General features: G+C 45.9%; 1 protein-coding gene across 1 annotated transcript in view; it reads left to right on the top strand.

Annotated features, from left to right (window-relative positions):
- The first annotated feature begins 6,449 nt into the window (after window positions 1-6,449).
- GOLPH3L (golgi phosphoprotein 3 like) overlaps window positions 6,450-17,638 on the top strand; it is a 111,213-nt gene continuing 100,024 nt past the window's right edge. Inside the window, exons 1-2 of the mRNA XM_085639251.1 lie at window positions 6,450-6,757; window positions 8,695-8,860. Of these exons, the coding sequence (XP_085495377.1) occupies window positions 8,696-8,860 (165 nt within the window). The 5' untranslated portion in view covers window positions 6,450-6,757; window position 8,695. The remainder of the gene's footprint in view (window positions 6,758-8,694; window positions 8,861-17,638) is intronic.

Here is a 17,638-nt window from a genome sequence, read left to right on the forward strand (position 1 = left end):
CTGGCCAGAAGAGAAATGGCCGTTTTTAACACACCGTATCCACAGATCAAAGAGGTTATCCTCGACCACCTGGGCCTTGACGCGGAGGCCTATAGAGTTAGGTTCCGCAAGGAAAGAGGGATACCCGGGGAAAACCCAAAGACTTTGTTTTTTCGGCTAAAGAAGGCAGCTGACAAATGGCTCAGACCCGCCACCAGCACAAAGGAGGAAATCATGAACCGGGTTTATCTAGAGCAGTTCATGGAGGCACTTCAATACGCTACCCAGCGGTGGCTCAAACAGCATTCTAACCTTTCTGCGGAACAGGCCATAGAGATGGCCGCCAACTACTCAAGAGCCCAGCCTAGAGCCCTACCCTGGGATAGCGATAAAACCGCTAGAGGCGGGATTCCTCCAAAAACAGAGAAGAAGTCAAAACCAGGACTAAATGTCACAAGGAGTAAACCTATCAGAACTGAACTACCTCCGCTTAGAGGACCTCAGTGTTACGAATGTGGCGAATGGGGCCACATCGCCCGGCTATGTCCTAGACAGAAACCAGTAGACGAGCCCATGGAGGTCGGGTACATCCCAAAGGCCGTGCTGTACTCTGCAGAAATGGTCCCATCTTTTTATGTACGTGTACAGGTGAATGACAAAGTGGTGAAGGTCTTATTAGACTCTGGGTGTAAACAGTCGGTGATACAGAAGAGTCTTGTCCTTCCTTCCCAACACGTTCCAGACACCCTAGTCCACATCCGATGCGTGCATAGTGATGTTAAACCATACCTCCTTGCGGTTGTCACCCTACTCCCGTGTTCCCGGGCCCCTTGTACGGTAAGGGTTGGGGTAGTGGACTCCCTCCTCGAGGATCTTATTTTAGGGGTGGACAATCCCGACTTCCGTTCCCTGTTTCACGACACTCTTAGTAACACAGTAGGGAATCCGGGATCTCCCCTTTCCGCCCTAACGACCCCCGAGCCCTGATTGAAGGACCGTAGTTTCAGGTTTGCCCAGGCTAACGACACCACCCTCCTCAATGCCTGGGAAGCAGCCCATATCAACCAAAATACGCCCCCTCTTACTTATCCCCGGTTCGTGATCAAAAATGAGCTCTTATATCGGGAAGGGGGTGCGGGAGAGCCCATGCAACTGCTAGTTCCTTTGTCCTTCTGCGAACAGATACTGTTCTACTCTCATGCACATCTCACCGCAGGACACTCCGGAGGGGAAAAGACCACCCAAAACCTGTTGGCGGCATTTCTACTGGCCCGGCATCTATAAAGACACACAGAGGTACTGTCAGACGTGCGAAACATGCCAGAAGAAGAACCTTCAGCGACCCCCGGCCGTCCCATTACAACCAATGCCAATCATAGGTAATCCCTTTGAAAGAATCAGGATGGACATAATAGGCCCCCTACCCCGTATATCCAAAGGAAACCTATACGCCCTAGTGATTGTGGACTATGCCACCCGATTCCCCGAAGCCTTTCCCCTCTGGGCCCCCACCTCGAAGAACATCGCCGAGAAACTGCTGGAACTATTCTCCCGGGTTGGTTTCCCCAAAGAGATCCTGACGGATCAAGGGACGCCTTTTGTGTCCAGGCTGATGAAAGAAGTGTGCCATTACTTAGACCTACACCACCTACGCACGTCAGTATACCATCCCCAAACTGACGGCCTGGTCGAAAGGTACAACCGATCAATAAAAAACACCTATAAGAAGATGCTCACACTGGAAGAGCGGAACTGGGATCGCCTCCTCCCTTTGGCACTGTATGTCCTACGAGCTCAGGTGCAAAGTAGCCTGGGTTGTTCAGCGTTCGAACTGCTTTACGGCCGACAACCCGGTAGCTTCTCAAGATCACAAAGGATTCCTGAGAAAAAGAAGAAGAAAGTGATCAACAGTCCCTCTTGGAGTACACCCTCCAATTGAGATCCAAGCTGGGGAAACTGAGGGACCTAGCCTACTCCCACTTGGAGAAAAGCCAAGAAAAACAAAAGAAACAATATGACAGAGGAAAGAAATGGAGGAGAGTATCGGTAGGAGACTGGGTGTTGGTTCTGCTTCCTTCGTCCACCCGTAAATTTCAGAGTGAGTGGTTAGGCCCCTATCCAGTGGTTGAAACACTCAGTAACACAACCTACCGAGTCCAGATCTCTCCCACCCGAAAACAGTGCTACCACATTAATCTTTTTTTAAAATGGTTGGGGCCTTTGCCGACGACTGCCCAGCTAGTATTGCCGACATCCCCCGACAAAACAACTCTAGACCAACTTATAGTTAACGAGGAGCTCACCGGCGACATGAGACGAGACCTGCAGGACACCTTGTGGCCCTTCTCAGCCATATTCTCACACACCCCAGGGAGAACAACGCTAGCTGAGCACTGCATCGAGACCCAGGCTGGAAAACACGTAAAACAGAAGCCTTACAGAATACCAGCGGCTAGAAGGGCAGAAGTAAAAAGAGAGATACAGGAGATGCTCCGGCTTGGGGTCATCCGGCTGTCCAAAAGTAACTGGTCCTCGCCTATTGTGATGATCCCCAAGCCGGATGGGACGACCCGTTTTTGTATGGACTTTCGAGCTCTGAATGCTATATCCTCGTTCAATGCCTACCCGATCCCGAGAGTTGACGAGTTAATCGAAAAGCTGGGGGAGGCAAAGTTCATCACCACGTTCGACCTAACGAACGGATACTGGCAGGTGCCCCTTCGAGAGGAGGACAAAAAGAAAACAGCATTCGCGACCGAAGAAGGTCTGTTTGAGTTTAACGTCCTCCCTTTTGGGCTTCATGGCGCCCCGGCCACCTTTCAACGGCTCATGAACACCATCCTCCAACCCTATCCCTCGTTTTGCTCAGCGTATCTTGATGACATCGTTGTCTTCAGTACGTCCTGGGTGGAACACCTACAGTACTTGGACACTATCCTGCAGGCCCTAGAACGAGCCGGAGTACACATTAATTCTAAAAAGTCACGAGCTGCACACCATAAGGTGAGATACCTCGGATATGTACTGGGGAATGGAGTAATCGCCCCCAATCAGAGAAAGTAAAGGCGATAGCGAGCACACCCTTTCCCACCACCAAGCGAGAATTACGAGCGTTCCTGGGGCTCATTGGGTATTAGTGGAGATTCATCCCCCTATTCTCAGAGGTAGCAGCGCCCCTAACCAAAGTCTTATGAAAGGACATCAAACCACAGCAGTTACTACGTCCCACCAAATCCATGACGAGGGCTTTTCAGAATCTGAAAGAGGTCATTACCACCAGTCCCGTGTTAATATCCCCAGACTTCACCAAGTCCTTCTTACTGTCCACTGACGCATCTAGCTCTGGGTTGGGGGCGGTATTGTCACAAACTGGGGATGATGGGTTGGAACACCCCGTCCTATACATAAGTAGAAAGCTATTCCCTAGGGAGTGTAGATACACCACAATAGAACGGGAATGTTTAGCGATAAAATGGGCTGTCGATAAGCTAAGGTATTACCTGGAAGGACGTCCCTTCATTCTATACACAGACCACACCCCCTTACAGTGGATGTGCAGGAATAAGGCCCAGAACCCTCGGGTACTCTGCTGGTTTTTATCCCTGCAGCCATTTGCCTTTGAAGTACGTCACCGGAAGGGAAGGGAAAATGCGAATGCTGATTACCTGTCTCGGACATTTCCTCTCCCCGATTGGGAGAATCCAGGGGGGGTGGTGTGTGACTGGGTGGACTCACCGGCCCCACAAAGTAACCCCGACAGGAACTGGTGGACCGCTATACCCCCAACTCTCCCTCTTTTCCCTTCTCAGCAGGGTGAGTGGAACTGGGAAAAGACACCGCTTGTGACAGTTCAAGAAGAAGAGGCCGGCGCCTTTAACTGGGACTTTCAGTACGAAGAAGCCCCGCCCCCAGCTGACGTCAGTGGGAATCAGCTGCTAAAGGCCGAGGAAACCCAGAAGCCGGTGTGCATCGACACCGGAGGAGAGACGGAAGACGGGAGAGTCGTAGCGATTGCAGTGACGTGGAGAAAAGGAGAAGACGGAGGACGGAGACGAGCCGGAGGGTCGGTACCAGCGGACACCCAGGCTGAGCCAGGAGGCCAACGTCCCCACGCATCGCCGAGCCACGCTTTCTTCAAAGTTTGTAGGATCCTTCGCTGTGGGATTCTGGAGTGATGAACAGCTATTTCCCGTATCTGGCCAAAGACAGAGGACACAAGATGGCATTTCTGGAGTTATATAGGGCTGTGGGCTCTATGATTGGTGCATGTGACTGTGGATACTCATTTGATATGTAGTGTTTCAGTTGTAACTTTTGATTGGCTGCGGAAAAAATAAATCATACAAAGAGAAGCACAATACTTGCCTCCGTGTTCTTAATAGAATTGAAAACTCTTATTGCGAATGCTAGAAAGATTTTTTTATATTCCTCAACCGGGAAATTAGGCCTCACACATATTTACCATCTGCTACAAACAGGAAGTATGTGCAGATTTCATCCTGGTGTTTATTCCAGAAGGTGGAAAAATAATGCTGATGTGGACCGGTATTACCGGGTCCATGTGCTATTAAGGGAAATAACTCATATTCTCTGGAAGTAGGAAGCGGTGTGATATTATCAACCAAACATTTAATTTGGATATACCGTATCAGTTCACTGCAAGTAAAAGCGTTTGGTATAATTTCTTTCTTACTTCCCGTTTTGGCATTCGTGTCTAATGCCAATAGACCTGATTCAGGCGGGAGACTCCAGATATTTGAAGCCAAAAATTACTTTGTTTTAGCAGTCGTCCTCCTGTAATTGCCTCTGCTTCAATAGAAGTCAATGGGAGAAATACATTACCTCAATTTTTTTGGGTGCTAGATAACGTTGAGATATGCTGAAGGGGTAAAGCGCTGAATATGTTAGGTAAGGCGGCACGTAGAGTTTGGACCCCAGTTACACTATGGGGCTTGGCTGACTGCAGATTATAGGGACCTGTGACCCAACTGCTAATTCTCCTGTCCCGAGGAATCGTGACCGTCTAAGATGTAGGAGGCGGGGTGATATCACCCAAACATTTCATTTGGACATACCGTATCAGCGCTGAATATGTTGGGTAAGGAGGCATGTAGAGTTTGGACCCCAGTTACACAATGGGGCTTGGCTGACGGCAGATTATAGGGACCCGTGGCCCAACTGCCAATTCTGCTGGCCTAAGGAATAGTGACCGTGTTAAGATGTAGGAGGCGGGGTGATATCATCAGCCAAACATTTAATTTGGACATAGCGTATCAGTTCACTGCAAGTAAAGGTGTTTGGTATGGTTTCTTACTTACTTCCCGTTTTGGCATTCGTGTCTAATGCCAATAGACCTGATTCAGGCGGGAGACTCCAGATATTTGAAGCCAAAAATGGCTGTTTTAGCAGTCGTCCTCCTGTAATTGCCTCTGCTCCAATAGAAGTCAATGGGAGAAATACATTACCTCAATTTTTTTTTTTCCAAAAATTTCCCATGTTCCTGGTCTAAAATGTTGGCGTGTAGTATGTATTGTGTTAACGAACTGCTTGTGGTGCTCTCGTTTATGCCAAATAGTCCTCACTCACAGAAATGTTCAAAATTGTGAGCTTTGCATTTGGGAGAGAGACTAGCGGGTTTTCAACAATATTTGTTGCATTTCAGCTTTCTTTGGTGTCAACATTGCGATTTCGCGGGAAAACTTAATTCGCTCGATTTTGTTTCGAAATATCCCTCTTGAGTGGGCGGCGGCGCTAGACACCTAGGATTGGCGGATGAGTTTACACGTATCATTCACACCCGTTCTTGAACCGGATTTCCGTGTTTTTACGTCAACTAGAGGTAAGCGAATGGGTGTCAATTTCAAGGGCTGGTTTGCTAGGAGCTCTGCTCAACCAATGATGTCAATGACGCGGCTTTCTTGGAAGCCAAGGGAAACCCATAGAAACATAGAAGTAGGACTAAATGTCATGCGAGTGCGAGGTTTTTGTAAACTCTGTGATCTCGTCAACCATCTTGGAATTGTTGCTTTTCCGGAGGGGTATTCACGAACCGTAAGAAAAACTGCGGACAGACAGAACCGAGTGGTCATAGTGTTAACAAAATGTCATGAGAAAAAGAGCTGGAGCATTAATGATGGGAGCCCCAAATAACAAGTACAAAACGTCGCTGAATTGCCGCTATATAACGTCGAGATATGTTAAAGAAGTAAAGCGCTAAATATGTTGGGTAAGGCGGCACGTAGAGTTTGGACCCCAGTTACGCAATGAGGCTTGGCTGACGGCAGAATATAAGGACCCGTGGCCCAACTGCCAGTTCTCCTGCCCTGGGGAATCGTTACCGTCTAAGATGGCCGCCGGTCTTGCTAGGGTTTCTAAGGGATGGCGCTTTCACTTCCCCTTTCTATGCATATGACTAATTTGTAATCCTTCTATTTCAATGTAACATGATGAATTTGAACCTCCCCCATCCTGCTGCACTCCAGGAAGTAAAGTTTGCAGGAGCTGAAGTTTGTGAGCTGTAGATCTGAGGCCCTGCGGTAGAGGATCCCTCAGAGAGAATCCCCGAGAAGCCGGAGGACTCCCCTTCCATTAGAGAGTATCCTTTGAGGAACAGGATGATGAGGCGCCTGAGCAAGAGCAGTCCCTAAGGACGAGGACCCTCTGAAAAAGACTGGCTAGAAGGAACGCCGGAGGAGAAATACCCCTCCCCCAGGAGGAGCTCCCGAACGATTCCTTGAAGCGCATTCTTCTCTTCAGTAATTTAGGATAGCTCCACCAGGTACGTCCCTGCTTCTCATTATGGGGTTGAGGTGGTCATCTCTGCTTGATTTAGACATTGGCAGCTCCTTCCTCCCACCTGTCCTCGCATCTTGGATGTTGCGCCAGTAAATGAGATGGTGCCTGCTCCTCCCAGTCCCATGTTTTGATAATGACCCCCCCCCACACACAGTTGTTGGTTCTTACTTTCCTGGTGCTTCTCTTTAGCCCCACTTATCAGGGCTGTAGTATGTGCTTTATTGTGCGCAAAGTCTTCTGATGATGTGTGCCCTGATGGACTCTAGTAGGTGTCCAGTAACCTGGAACTGTAGTTGTTAACCCGCAGTGCTTCGTAGGGTCACACTTCCTTGCCTCGGTGCAAGATCATTGACTTCATGGTTCTTATGCCTCTCTTTAATCTCCAGACAGCTAATCATCGAAATAACTCTTGTAGACCACACTAAAACTTACTGTGGGATTATCCTTCTACTGCCCATGTTCAGGGGACTAATTTTTTTCTTTTAGCATTCCAAAGAGCGCGTGCTTTCTTCCTTTTGTGCAGCATCCTCCCTCAAACAACTCCCTTGCGTTTCATATTTCCCCCCTTTTTAGTCTATATTTTTATTCATTGAATTCCCTTACGTCCGCTTTTGTGTGGCTCCTCAGCCCACTCCCTGTTGCTCCCACCCATCCTCCTTGACTTCTCCACACCCCCTCTTTGTTGTTCTCCACTCCTCTCGCCTCGGTTCTTAACCCCTTCGCTGCTGCGGACATTCCGCTGCAGCGCTGGGGGGGGCAGGGGGGCAGCGCGGTGGGCCTGGGCTCATGATGGAGCCGCTCCGTCATGAGCCACGGTTGAGCTGTGCTCATGACGGAACGGTTCCGTCATGACTCCGCCCATTTGCGTTATCCCCCCCCCGCACAGGCGGGGAAACAGCGCCGCGTAGGCGGAGCGGCCGCCAACGGTCGTGTCATGACGGAACCTTTCCGTCATGAGCACACGGCAACCGTGGCTCATGACGGAACGGTTCCGTCATGAGCGGGGAAGGGGTTAAAGGAACACTTTTTTTTTTTTTTTTTTTTTTTTACAATATCCATGTTTTTTCGGAGGTCCAGGAAGCTGCGATCTGCTTTCAGACCACTCCACTTATGGAATATACTTTTATGTTGGATTTGTTGTTTTTTTTATCTGTCAAAATCACCCCCCCCACCTGACTAACCTACACTGGCTCCCTATCGACAAGAGGATCACCTTCAAACTCCTCATCCACGCACACAAAGCACTCCACGACACCGGACCAGCCTACCTGAACAGCAGACTCAGCTTCCACACCCCCACCCGCCAGCTCCGCTCCGCCAGCCTCGCCGCCGTCCCCCCACATCCAACGAACAACCTCTGGCGGCAGATCCTTCTCCTACCTCGCCGCCAAGACCTGGAACACCCTACCTACCCTCCTACAGCAGACCGAAGACCTACTCGCCTTCAGAAGACTCCTCAAGACCTGGCTTTTTGAGCAGTAGCGAATTCCCCCCCTAGCCCCCCCCCCCCTCTCAGCACCTTGAGACCCTCACGGGTGCGTAGCGTGCTTTACAAATACTATGATTGATTGATCTGCCCAAGGAGATGTTGGGGTTCCTCCTCCTCCCCTCTTCCGAAAGGCTGTCCTACTCCGTAATTGATCTTCCTCTGACACCTCCTTGGAGCTAGTGGTATCCCATTTCACCACTTGGAGATATTGGTGTCCCTCTTGCTCCGCAGGAGGTATTGGAGAACACTTGCTTTATGGTGTCTGCAAAGGTACTAAAAGTACTTGTTTTATGGAAATATTGTCATCTTAGTTATGTGAAGTGTTTTTTTTCTATCGTGATATATTTTCTCAATTTCATGAGTTGGCTTGTTCCTTGTATCAAAAGCCTGTTTCTTACTTTCTCCTCTTCTGGCTTTTTCGGTGCTTTTAGGATGACCACACTGATACGTCGCGGCAGGCGCACAGATGATGGCCCGGACCGAAGAGAAGATGAGGACTCGGGCCGGGACAGAGAGGATGAGGATCCTGGAGACTGCAAGGACATGCGTCTCACACTGATGGAGGAGGTGCTGCTCCTGGGCCTGAAGGATAAGGAGGTAAATGACTGTGATTGTTGAGCTTGGGAAAGTGCCATGTGCTGTGCTCGGTGTCCCTGGATAGTTCCTGCTCTTAGAGCATCCGTCTAAGGCACTTTGGCACTTCAACATAGACTTAACCCTTTTGGCGAGCTTGTGTATTTTGAGAGCGATGTGAAATGCTTGCTTTGAGATAAGATGAGATATGGCCAACCATCTCTTACTCCTCACCGAGGGTTCTCTAAGATTCCTTTGTCCCTTTAAAACCTAATTTTAACCATCTATTTTTTTTTGCTGTGTTGTGCAGTACTAATTTGCGTGCTTATGATATAAAGTACTCTTTTTACATGCACATCTTACTAAAAAGAACTATTTAGAGAACTTGCTTCATAAATGTTCATTTTCCTAGCCTTTTGATTACGTCATTAGTGTTTCCCAAATCAATGGAGCTTTTTATTGGCCTTGTTAGAATAAGAGGTTAAGTTGCCTGAACAGGGGTTTAGACCTTCAGATAAGACAGTCATGGAACCTCGGAACTGTATTGATACGAGTGTGACCTGTTGCTTGCACATTATGCACAGATATATGTGCTGTAACCACTTAACCTGCTGTGCAATTGGTTGTCTTTCTATGTTACAAAGTAATGGTATTTTGAATACTTAAGGCTTCATTAGAAGGCAGCTTTTGGGCGTCACAAAAGTAAACATCATTAAAATTAGATGTTTTCAACAGTGTTGCATTTATTCTTTAACGGTAATTATCATGACGTGGAGCTAGAATTTACAGCACTAATCGCTGACATTTGAAAGTTGCCAGAAAACTACTCTGTGAAGAAGTGGGATCTGTCAACCTGGGTTCTACTGCTGATTCCCATTCATTTCTGGGAACTTGTAAAAGACTGGGAACTTGTAAAAGACTGGAATACATTCTGCTCTGGACATTAATGCGATATTCATCGGCTAGTCCCAAATGAGGGTGTTGTTAATGTTCTGGTTAAAGTCAGTCTGTGAATTCTTTGCTATGAAAATATTTCTGTAACTTTTTAAATTAATCAGTTTTAAAATCTCACTTTTTTTGTTCAATGAGCTTGGCGGCAGATCTTACCAGACTTTCATGGTGCACCTTAATATGAGCTCAAATCAGCTGTTGCTCTTAGAATTTTTTTGTAAAGCTGCAGCTGTGTATTGATAGGATGTTATCTCTTAACAGTGAACAGTATAATAGCGTCGCATCTTTCCATTGAATGTGAATTCGAGTTTGGCGTGTCGGGACTACAGGACCTTTCTTGGCTTTGCATGTTTCCTATTTGAGTCAACATTCCCTGTAAAATAAAACACTTGCAAAATTTGCTCAGATCGCCGCTGTAAACATTTTCTGCAGTATTTTATATAATGAATTGGTAATCGGAGTGCATGGACGTAACTTGTGATGAGTTTGTATTTTTAGATCTAAAATTGGAAAGAAAAAACATATTTGTTTATTAAGAACATAACATAAAATTTCATCAAATGGATGTGGAAAAATACCAATTGACTTTTTCAGTTTTTCCTGGTCTGTGCAAGAAAGCTTAACTAGATAAGATGCTTCATTGGGTCAAATTTGACCACAAAATCTTCTTTGTACCCTACTTTCAGTTATTGTATGTGCAGGTAAAATAATCAAACGTTTGTGTGTTTTTTATTTTTAATTTTGGACCATTTTATCTTGTGTCCTTTCTCATCGGTAAAGGGGGAATGGTTACAAAGTGAGACTAGGTCAGGATTTGAGTCTGTTTCAGATGTTTCTCTCATATGTATTCTTTTTGATGTGAATCATCACACAGTGCTTACTCGGCACCTTACAGTGGTGTAAGCATCGATTTCATCAAAATTAAAAGCTTCATTAAGAGTCTTGGAACAGGAGGCTCTCTTTCAGCAAGAGCAAACACTTTTTTTCCCCATTCTAGACCATTGTCTGTTTCCCACCAATGAGTGGGCGATGCAAATAGTGTCTTGGATTAGTCTGGTTGTCCTTTTACCCTCCCTTGACACATTCTCCCACAGGCCTTCTTCAGCTACGGGATGAGGGAGTCCCTGAAGCTGGATGGGTGGGGTACAGGTAGACTGGTGGTCTTCGACTTTTGCTGCTTTAATCCCTCCTTCGACGATGAGAGCCTCAGTTTGCTCGCCCAACGTCTCTGGCCGCTTTGAGCGTCTCCACTTGCATTAAGGGACCTGTGTTGTGTGAGGGAGAATGTTTGTGTCAGCAGGCGGAAGTGAGTCTGATAAAGATAAGTAACCTGGATGTTCAGGTTTTTCCAGTAGGTATAGCCCCCGCTATCCCCACCCAAGGCAGGGGAGATTGGTATACACACCTCAATAAGTTTCTGCTTGTGATGAACCTGATATATACGTGAGGGATGTTTATCTGTGGTGCACGTATTGTCTTTTTCAGTTATTGTTTCCTTGTTGCTACCCATTCTGTCCCTTTGCTGTATGTGAGGCCAGCTCAAACTGTTTCTGTCCGTCCTACCTTCTCTGTGCCTAAGGGCCTGATTACAAGTATAGGTGCTATTTTTATTGTACCTGGTAAATAAAGATACCACGGGTGCGATAAATGGCCTCTATTACGAGTTTCCGGGAAATAACGTGGATTTTGGTGTTTATCGCACCAAAATCCGCATGTTACGGTAAATACCGCATATTCACCTCCCCTCCCCCATTAAATTTTGTCAGGTTTGACCTGCCAAAATGAAACTGATATTCCTATTTAATCATCCGATAATTATCGGATGTGTTAAATAAAACCAAACTTGTAATTCCAACCCGTGGAAAAACAGGTGTTTAGCGATGTGTCGGAATTAACTGAGCCACTCGTTATCGGGCCTTAAGTGGGGATTTTGCCACACCTGCCCATGCTCTGCTTGTTTGGTGAGCGAGGAAAAATGGTGTTTTACTTGCTTCGTGTGTGAGAGAAGCTTGCACAATTACGAATTGTCCATTTGCTAAAATATGTGTGAGGTTAACTTACATTTCTCCTGTCTGTGCTGCACCTGGTCTTTGTGTCGCAGGAGTTTCTTCAGTACCTGTTCATACTCTAGTTTGAGGGGGAGAGTGAGTGGGAGGAGGCTGCACAATTGTTACCCATGGTTTACGTATTCTGTGTGTGCTAGGCAAGCTTGCTTTGCTGCTGCCAGTTCTGTACCTGTTCAGTTAACATGGGGAAACTTGCAATGTTGCTGCCTATGCCTACCTGTCCTCTCTGCAAAGGGAAGCTGGTATGCTTAATCCCTTGTTGTTGGCTGTCTTTATTCAGTGTGTGAGAGCAAATGCTTGACTGCTGTTGCATGTGCTGTACCTGCCCTCGTAAGCCAACGTCTGTTAAAGCTGCCTGTACTGCACTTGGTATGTGGAGGTATAGACTCCATTTTCCTGTGTTGTACCTGCTATGTGTGTGAATATCTATTGCTACTGCTGTTCATGCTGAACTTCTTTTTTGTGTTGGGGGACGCTTGTGTTATTAGTGCCGTGCGCCTGTTTCGTGGGCGAGGTTATGGAATATACTTGTACTGCTCATGTTCCTCTTTTGTACATTTGTATTACTTCTGGTTTGGTTTGTTAGGAGCCTTTCCTATTTGATAGTGTCTCCAGAATTTGTGGTCTCCTTGTGAATAGTAGCTTTTTCCTTTGTTCTGTAACGCAGTTAGGTCTTGTGCACACTGATTAACCAGCCTCTGGTCAGTCATTGGTCACATTTCCTTAAAGTCACAGTGCATGTTGTACATAATTTTCCCATCTTCATGTGCTTCATAACAGCAAGTCTTTCTTTGCTTTTCTGGGTAGTAGTGTTAGAATACAAGCAAGCCCCGGGCACAACCCTGTCAACCGTACTGCTTGCTGAGCAAATCACAGAGCCGTATGTCCAGCAGCCCAGGCAGCAGTACATTTCGAAATCAAGTTGGGTGTTTATTTTTTTTTCCTGAGGCATGTTTAAACCCCCCCCCCCAGCCGCCCATGTATGTAAATTATTTACATTTTATTGCAAAATTGAGTAATATTTAAATTGGAGCTCCGTTACAATTTATAACAAACTAGTATATTTACAGCTGTTGTCATAGCTATTTGTTCAGAAATATCCAAATCAGTAACATATCTTATTGTAACTTGTACATAGCAGTTACTACCCCAATGTGGGGCACTGAAACGCCTGCCTACGATGGTAGCACGTTAATCTGTTCCGGGTGCTTAGAAGTGAGCTGTCCCTTTTCATTTCGTTTACATTTTTAAAACATTTTATGTGGGAAGTGTTTGCATGTTGCACGTGAGGATCATCGAGGTGCGATAATTGTGTTATGGGACACAGCGCTTAGCAGTGTGATGGATGAAGTATGAACGACAGGTGTGCAGTTATGGTTTTCAGTAACTGGCAGCTTTGAGCAGCTCTGCAGTTCAATTTCTGGTATTTCATGTTTATCGTCCAGTTAGCTGGTTACTACACTGGAATGTCCAATCTGAGATTTTTGGTTTAAGGTTTATGGTCCAGAGCAGGCATAGGTCAAAGGGAGAAATGGTGGAGTGATCTGCTGGGGTGGACTTTAATGGCATCCCTTATCTGATTGTCTTTGTGAGATGTAAAGAAGTGGCTGTAGCATATAGCTTGTATGGACCTGTAGTGGTGAACTAAATAAGAGTACTCTTTTGGACTGCACCATGTGGAAGATTTCGTCAGTTATTCCACACCTGATCAGATAGTAATGGAAGGTTTATTGCTGTGGACTGGTACAGCACTGGATGATGGATATGACCTGCAACAGTTTTGTCTTCTGTGAATGTAAAAATGCCAAGTAGTGAAAGAATTATTAAGCAGCCCGTATGATCTAGAGTCGTGGCCACTGGAAATATGCGATTCTGCAGCCCCTTTTTGTCCCGCATAATTGTGGATTTGCCTTATTTACCACTGAATCCATCATCTGCTGCATAATTTGCAGATTCAAATAAACATTTTTCAAGCTCAAACTGATCAAAAGTTACTAAAACGTGGTAACATGTTCGTGCACAGTGGAAGGTCCTTTGCAAAGGTTAACTGGTCCTCTTTCAGTCGCTTATTTCTGTATTTGGTTGTTAAACATTTACCTATGAGGTGAAGGCTTTACCCAGATGTATTACCATATGTAAAAATGATAAAATAATGACGTAATGTGAACAAAAAATGTGTTGCATTATGCCGCATAATTTGCCTTTTCTTGCTGCATATTTTAGTCAATCCTGCTGCATAATTTTATGTTCTGCTGACTTATTATTCCAATGTGGAATTCATTGGGAAGACAAATTATTCAAAAGTGAGCCGTATCAGGAAGTATAAGAGGAATCAATCCATACAGAGAAGACACAGGGAGACCAAGAATGCCGGAAAGAATTATATTTTTCAACACATGATGGACATATTACGTCATATGTACATATCATATAGGTTAAAAGCACTGCGTAACACTTAGTGAAAGTGTAACCAACAAAATACTGTGCACAAGTGCTCGTGGAGTTTTGTGACGGGGCAAGTGACACATAAAGTGGTATGTACAGCGGTGAAGGGGCACAAAGAACAAATGGTACATTAAATATGTCAGTGTTAGAGCATTTACACAATTAATGTAAGAATTTACAGAAAACAATAGAGCAAATGCCCATGTAACAAATGTGCCAAAAGTAACGCTGTTGTAGTCGACGGCGTTTCGGCCCGTAACATTCTAGGCCATCATCAGGACTGGTTACACCTATTTAGGGCAGTGTGAGGTGGAACGGGGAGAAACAGGACGGAGACCGCGTGGTCTGTCAGGTCAGTCCGTGCGAGTCGTGATTCAGCGGGGAGGGGGCAATCAATGAGGAAGAGTTATAGGCGAATCAATCACCGGAGGGGGTCCGAAGTTAGTAGCTAGCCAGCACGAGTCAGGAGGTGAATGAAGTGTATGGACCCATTGATTGCCCCCTCCCCGCTGAATCACGACTCGCACGGACTGACCTGACAGACCACGCGGTCTCCGTCCTGTTTCTCCCCGTTCCACCTCACACTGCCCTAAATAGGTGTAACCAGTCCTGATGATGGCCTAGAATGTTACGGGCCGAAACGCCGTCGACTACAACAGCGTTACTTTTGGCACATTTGTTACATGGGCATTTGCTCTATTGTTTTCTGTAAATTCTTACATTAATTGTGTAAATGCTCTAACACTGACATATTTAATGTACCATTTGTTCTTTGTGCCCCTTCACCGCTGTACATACCACTTTATGTGTCACTTGCGCCGTCACAAAACTCCACGAGCACTTGTGCACAGTATTTTGTTGGTTACACTTTCACTAAGTGTTACGCAGTGCTTTTAACCTATATGATATGTACATATGACGTAATATGTCCATCATGTGTTGAAAAATATAATTCTTTCCGGCATTCTTGGTCTCCCTGTGTCTTCTCTGTATGGATTGATTCCTCTTATACTTCCTGATACGGCTCACTTTTGAATAATTTGTCTTCCCAATGAATTCCACATTGAGACATTGTTGTTAGATATCATGTACTGCCCCAGTCTCACTGTGGTTTATGGGCTACCTCCTGTGGTCTGATACTGTCGACTTATTATTCCAGCAGATCCGAACTATAATCGACTGTCTGAATGCTGTGGGTTATGGCATTAGTTTTAGTACAGGTTATACTGTAATGTATCATAATTGCATTATATTATATAGCTCTTACTATCCTTTACGGGGCATTGTTGTGTTCAATGCTGGCAGTTCGGCACTGGGGCGGCGGAGTGAGCTAAAGAACAATGATGGATTAAACCCAGATCAGTTGACTGGGGGTGAGTGCTTGCAATGTTCAACACTCCGTCCATCATCCCCTTTGGTTTTGTTTTGTTCGCCCTAAGTTGGCAGGGTATGCCCAGACGTGGGTCCCTTGCTCACTTTGCCACTGGATTCAAGCTAGCCTGGCTGATGACGGCTGATTAGCCAGAAACCGGTCCCAGGATGCTTGTTTCCGGTCCAGGGAAGACATGGCTTGGCAGTTCGGGCTGGACTGTTCCCATGAGGCACAGGGTCAGACTGATTTGCATATGGCCATGTCTGAACTGGGGTGGCAGAGTGACCTAAAGAATGATGATGGATTAAACCCAGATCAGTTGACTAGGGGTGAGTGCTTGCAATGTTCAACACTCCGTCCGTCATCCCCTTTGGTTTTGCTTTCTATGCCGGACAGCACGCTGGTCCAGATCCCAAGGTTAGTGTTTTTTGTTGTTGTGGTTATTGAGTTTATTCTTGTGCTCTGCAGGAAACCATTCCAGCCTTTACTCTAGTTTCTGTATGATAAATTACATTAGTCTGAGTTAGGTGTGATCTTTACTGGGCTACCGGAGGTTAAGGATTGTTAGTAAAAGGGGTATGGCTTTTAAAGTATAGCAAGTGATTTTTTTTAAATGAGTTGTGGGCAATTTGCTGAGATACAATAATGGGGATTAAGGCAAACATTCATGATTCTGAGTAGGCTAGCTCACAGAGCGGAGGCATGCAGAAGATTGAAAGGAAGTATCGTTTGAAAGAACAAGCATTTGCAAGGCCAATAATTATGCGAGATCTAATGCAGTTGTCAATATTTTTCGGAGAAGTAGCACGAGCTGCTGTGCACACTGGTTTAAAGTCCAGAAAGAAAAGTGATAGGGTGCTGTCAGCGGTGACCACGTTGTAGTGCTTTAAAAATAAAAAAAAAAGCCCTGTTCTACAGTAGCCTGTGCTTCTGTGCACTATAACAGGAGTGTGATGGTAGAGGTGGTAGCAGTAACTGAGAGCGAGGAGGGGGCTATGGGGAAAACAAAACTAGGGAGGGCGCTGGGAGGACTGAACGGGGGCAGGGAGAGGGGAAGAAGTAGTACCTCAAGCAGAGCATGAGTAGTGGACGGGCACTAATTATGTCGAATCAGTCTGTGCTTGGTCCGTGCTCCATAGAAAGGAACAGAAGTGAAACTTGGCCTGTATTTGCCAGTTAGGAGGCTGCAAATAAGAGTGACACTGAAGTCAACAAACGGTCCCTAATAGATGGGCTCCAAGCCCTTTACCCTAAACAGTAGGGTCTTGCATGCTAGAGCGCATGCACGGTCGCAGGCTCGACCTAAAAAGGTGAGTTGCAAATCAGAAGTTTTAAAGTCCAGGTCTTTTCTCATACAGGGTTTTTAGGAGTACTGTGGAGGCTTTCTGATATAGTGTGCAAAACTGTAGAAGGAAACATTATGTGCATGTGTTATAATAACACTATACGCCATGTGAATCCCAGTGTGCACAGAAACCACCATCACCCATGGGGTAAATGCAATTAAATATGGGTTTACTTTCCTATTAAAACTGATGGAAGGAAACCACAAAGCAGGAATGTTGTGGTTTAAATGTTCCTTCTAGAAATGCTGCTCTCCTTCTCCCGCTGTTAATCCAAGTGGGTTAAAGGAGAACAGAGTTCATTCTAGTGAGTTTGTATAAAGTAATGCTTCTCTGGACAGGCAGTACCGGGGCAGTCTTCAATCTGGAGCACCCACAAAATATGCACCATAAAGTGTAAAATAGTGCATCTGGCTGTTATTAAGACCTCTTGTAGTAGCAACTGGACACACAAAAAAGAAAATCTCTTCCTATAGTCTCCTCACCCAGAAACAGAAATGGTAGTCCCATCCCTCACACCTCCCATCCATCAAACAATCACTGCTCAGGAAGAACCAGTAACCAGCAGCCCATCCTCTGCAAGGCCCTCAAGGAACTTCCAAGTAGAGCCCTTTCTCCATTCCTT

The sequence above is a fragment of the Triturus cristatus genome, chromosome 12 (genome assembly GCF_964204655.1).
Source record: "Triturus cristatus chromosome 12, aTriCri1.1, whole genome shotgun sequence".
In the NCBI taxonomy this organism is placed as follows: domain Eukaryota; kingdom Metazoa; phylum Chordata; class Amphibia; order Caudata; family Salamandridae; genus Triturus; species Triturus cristatus.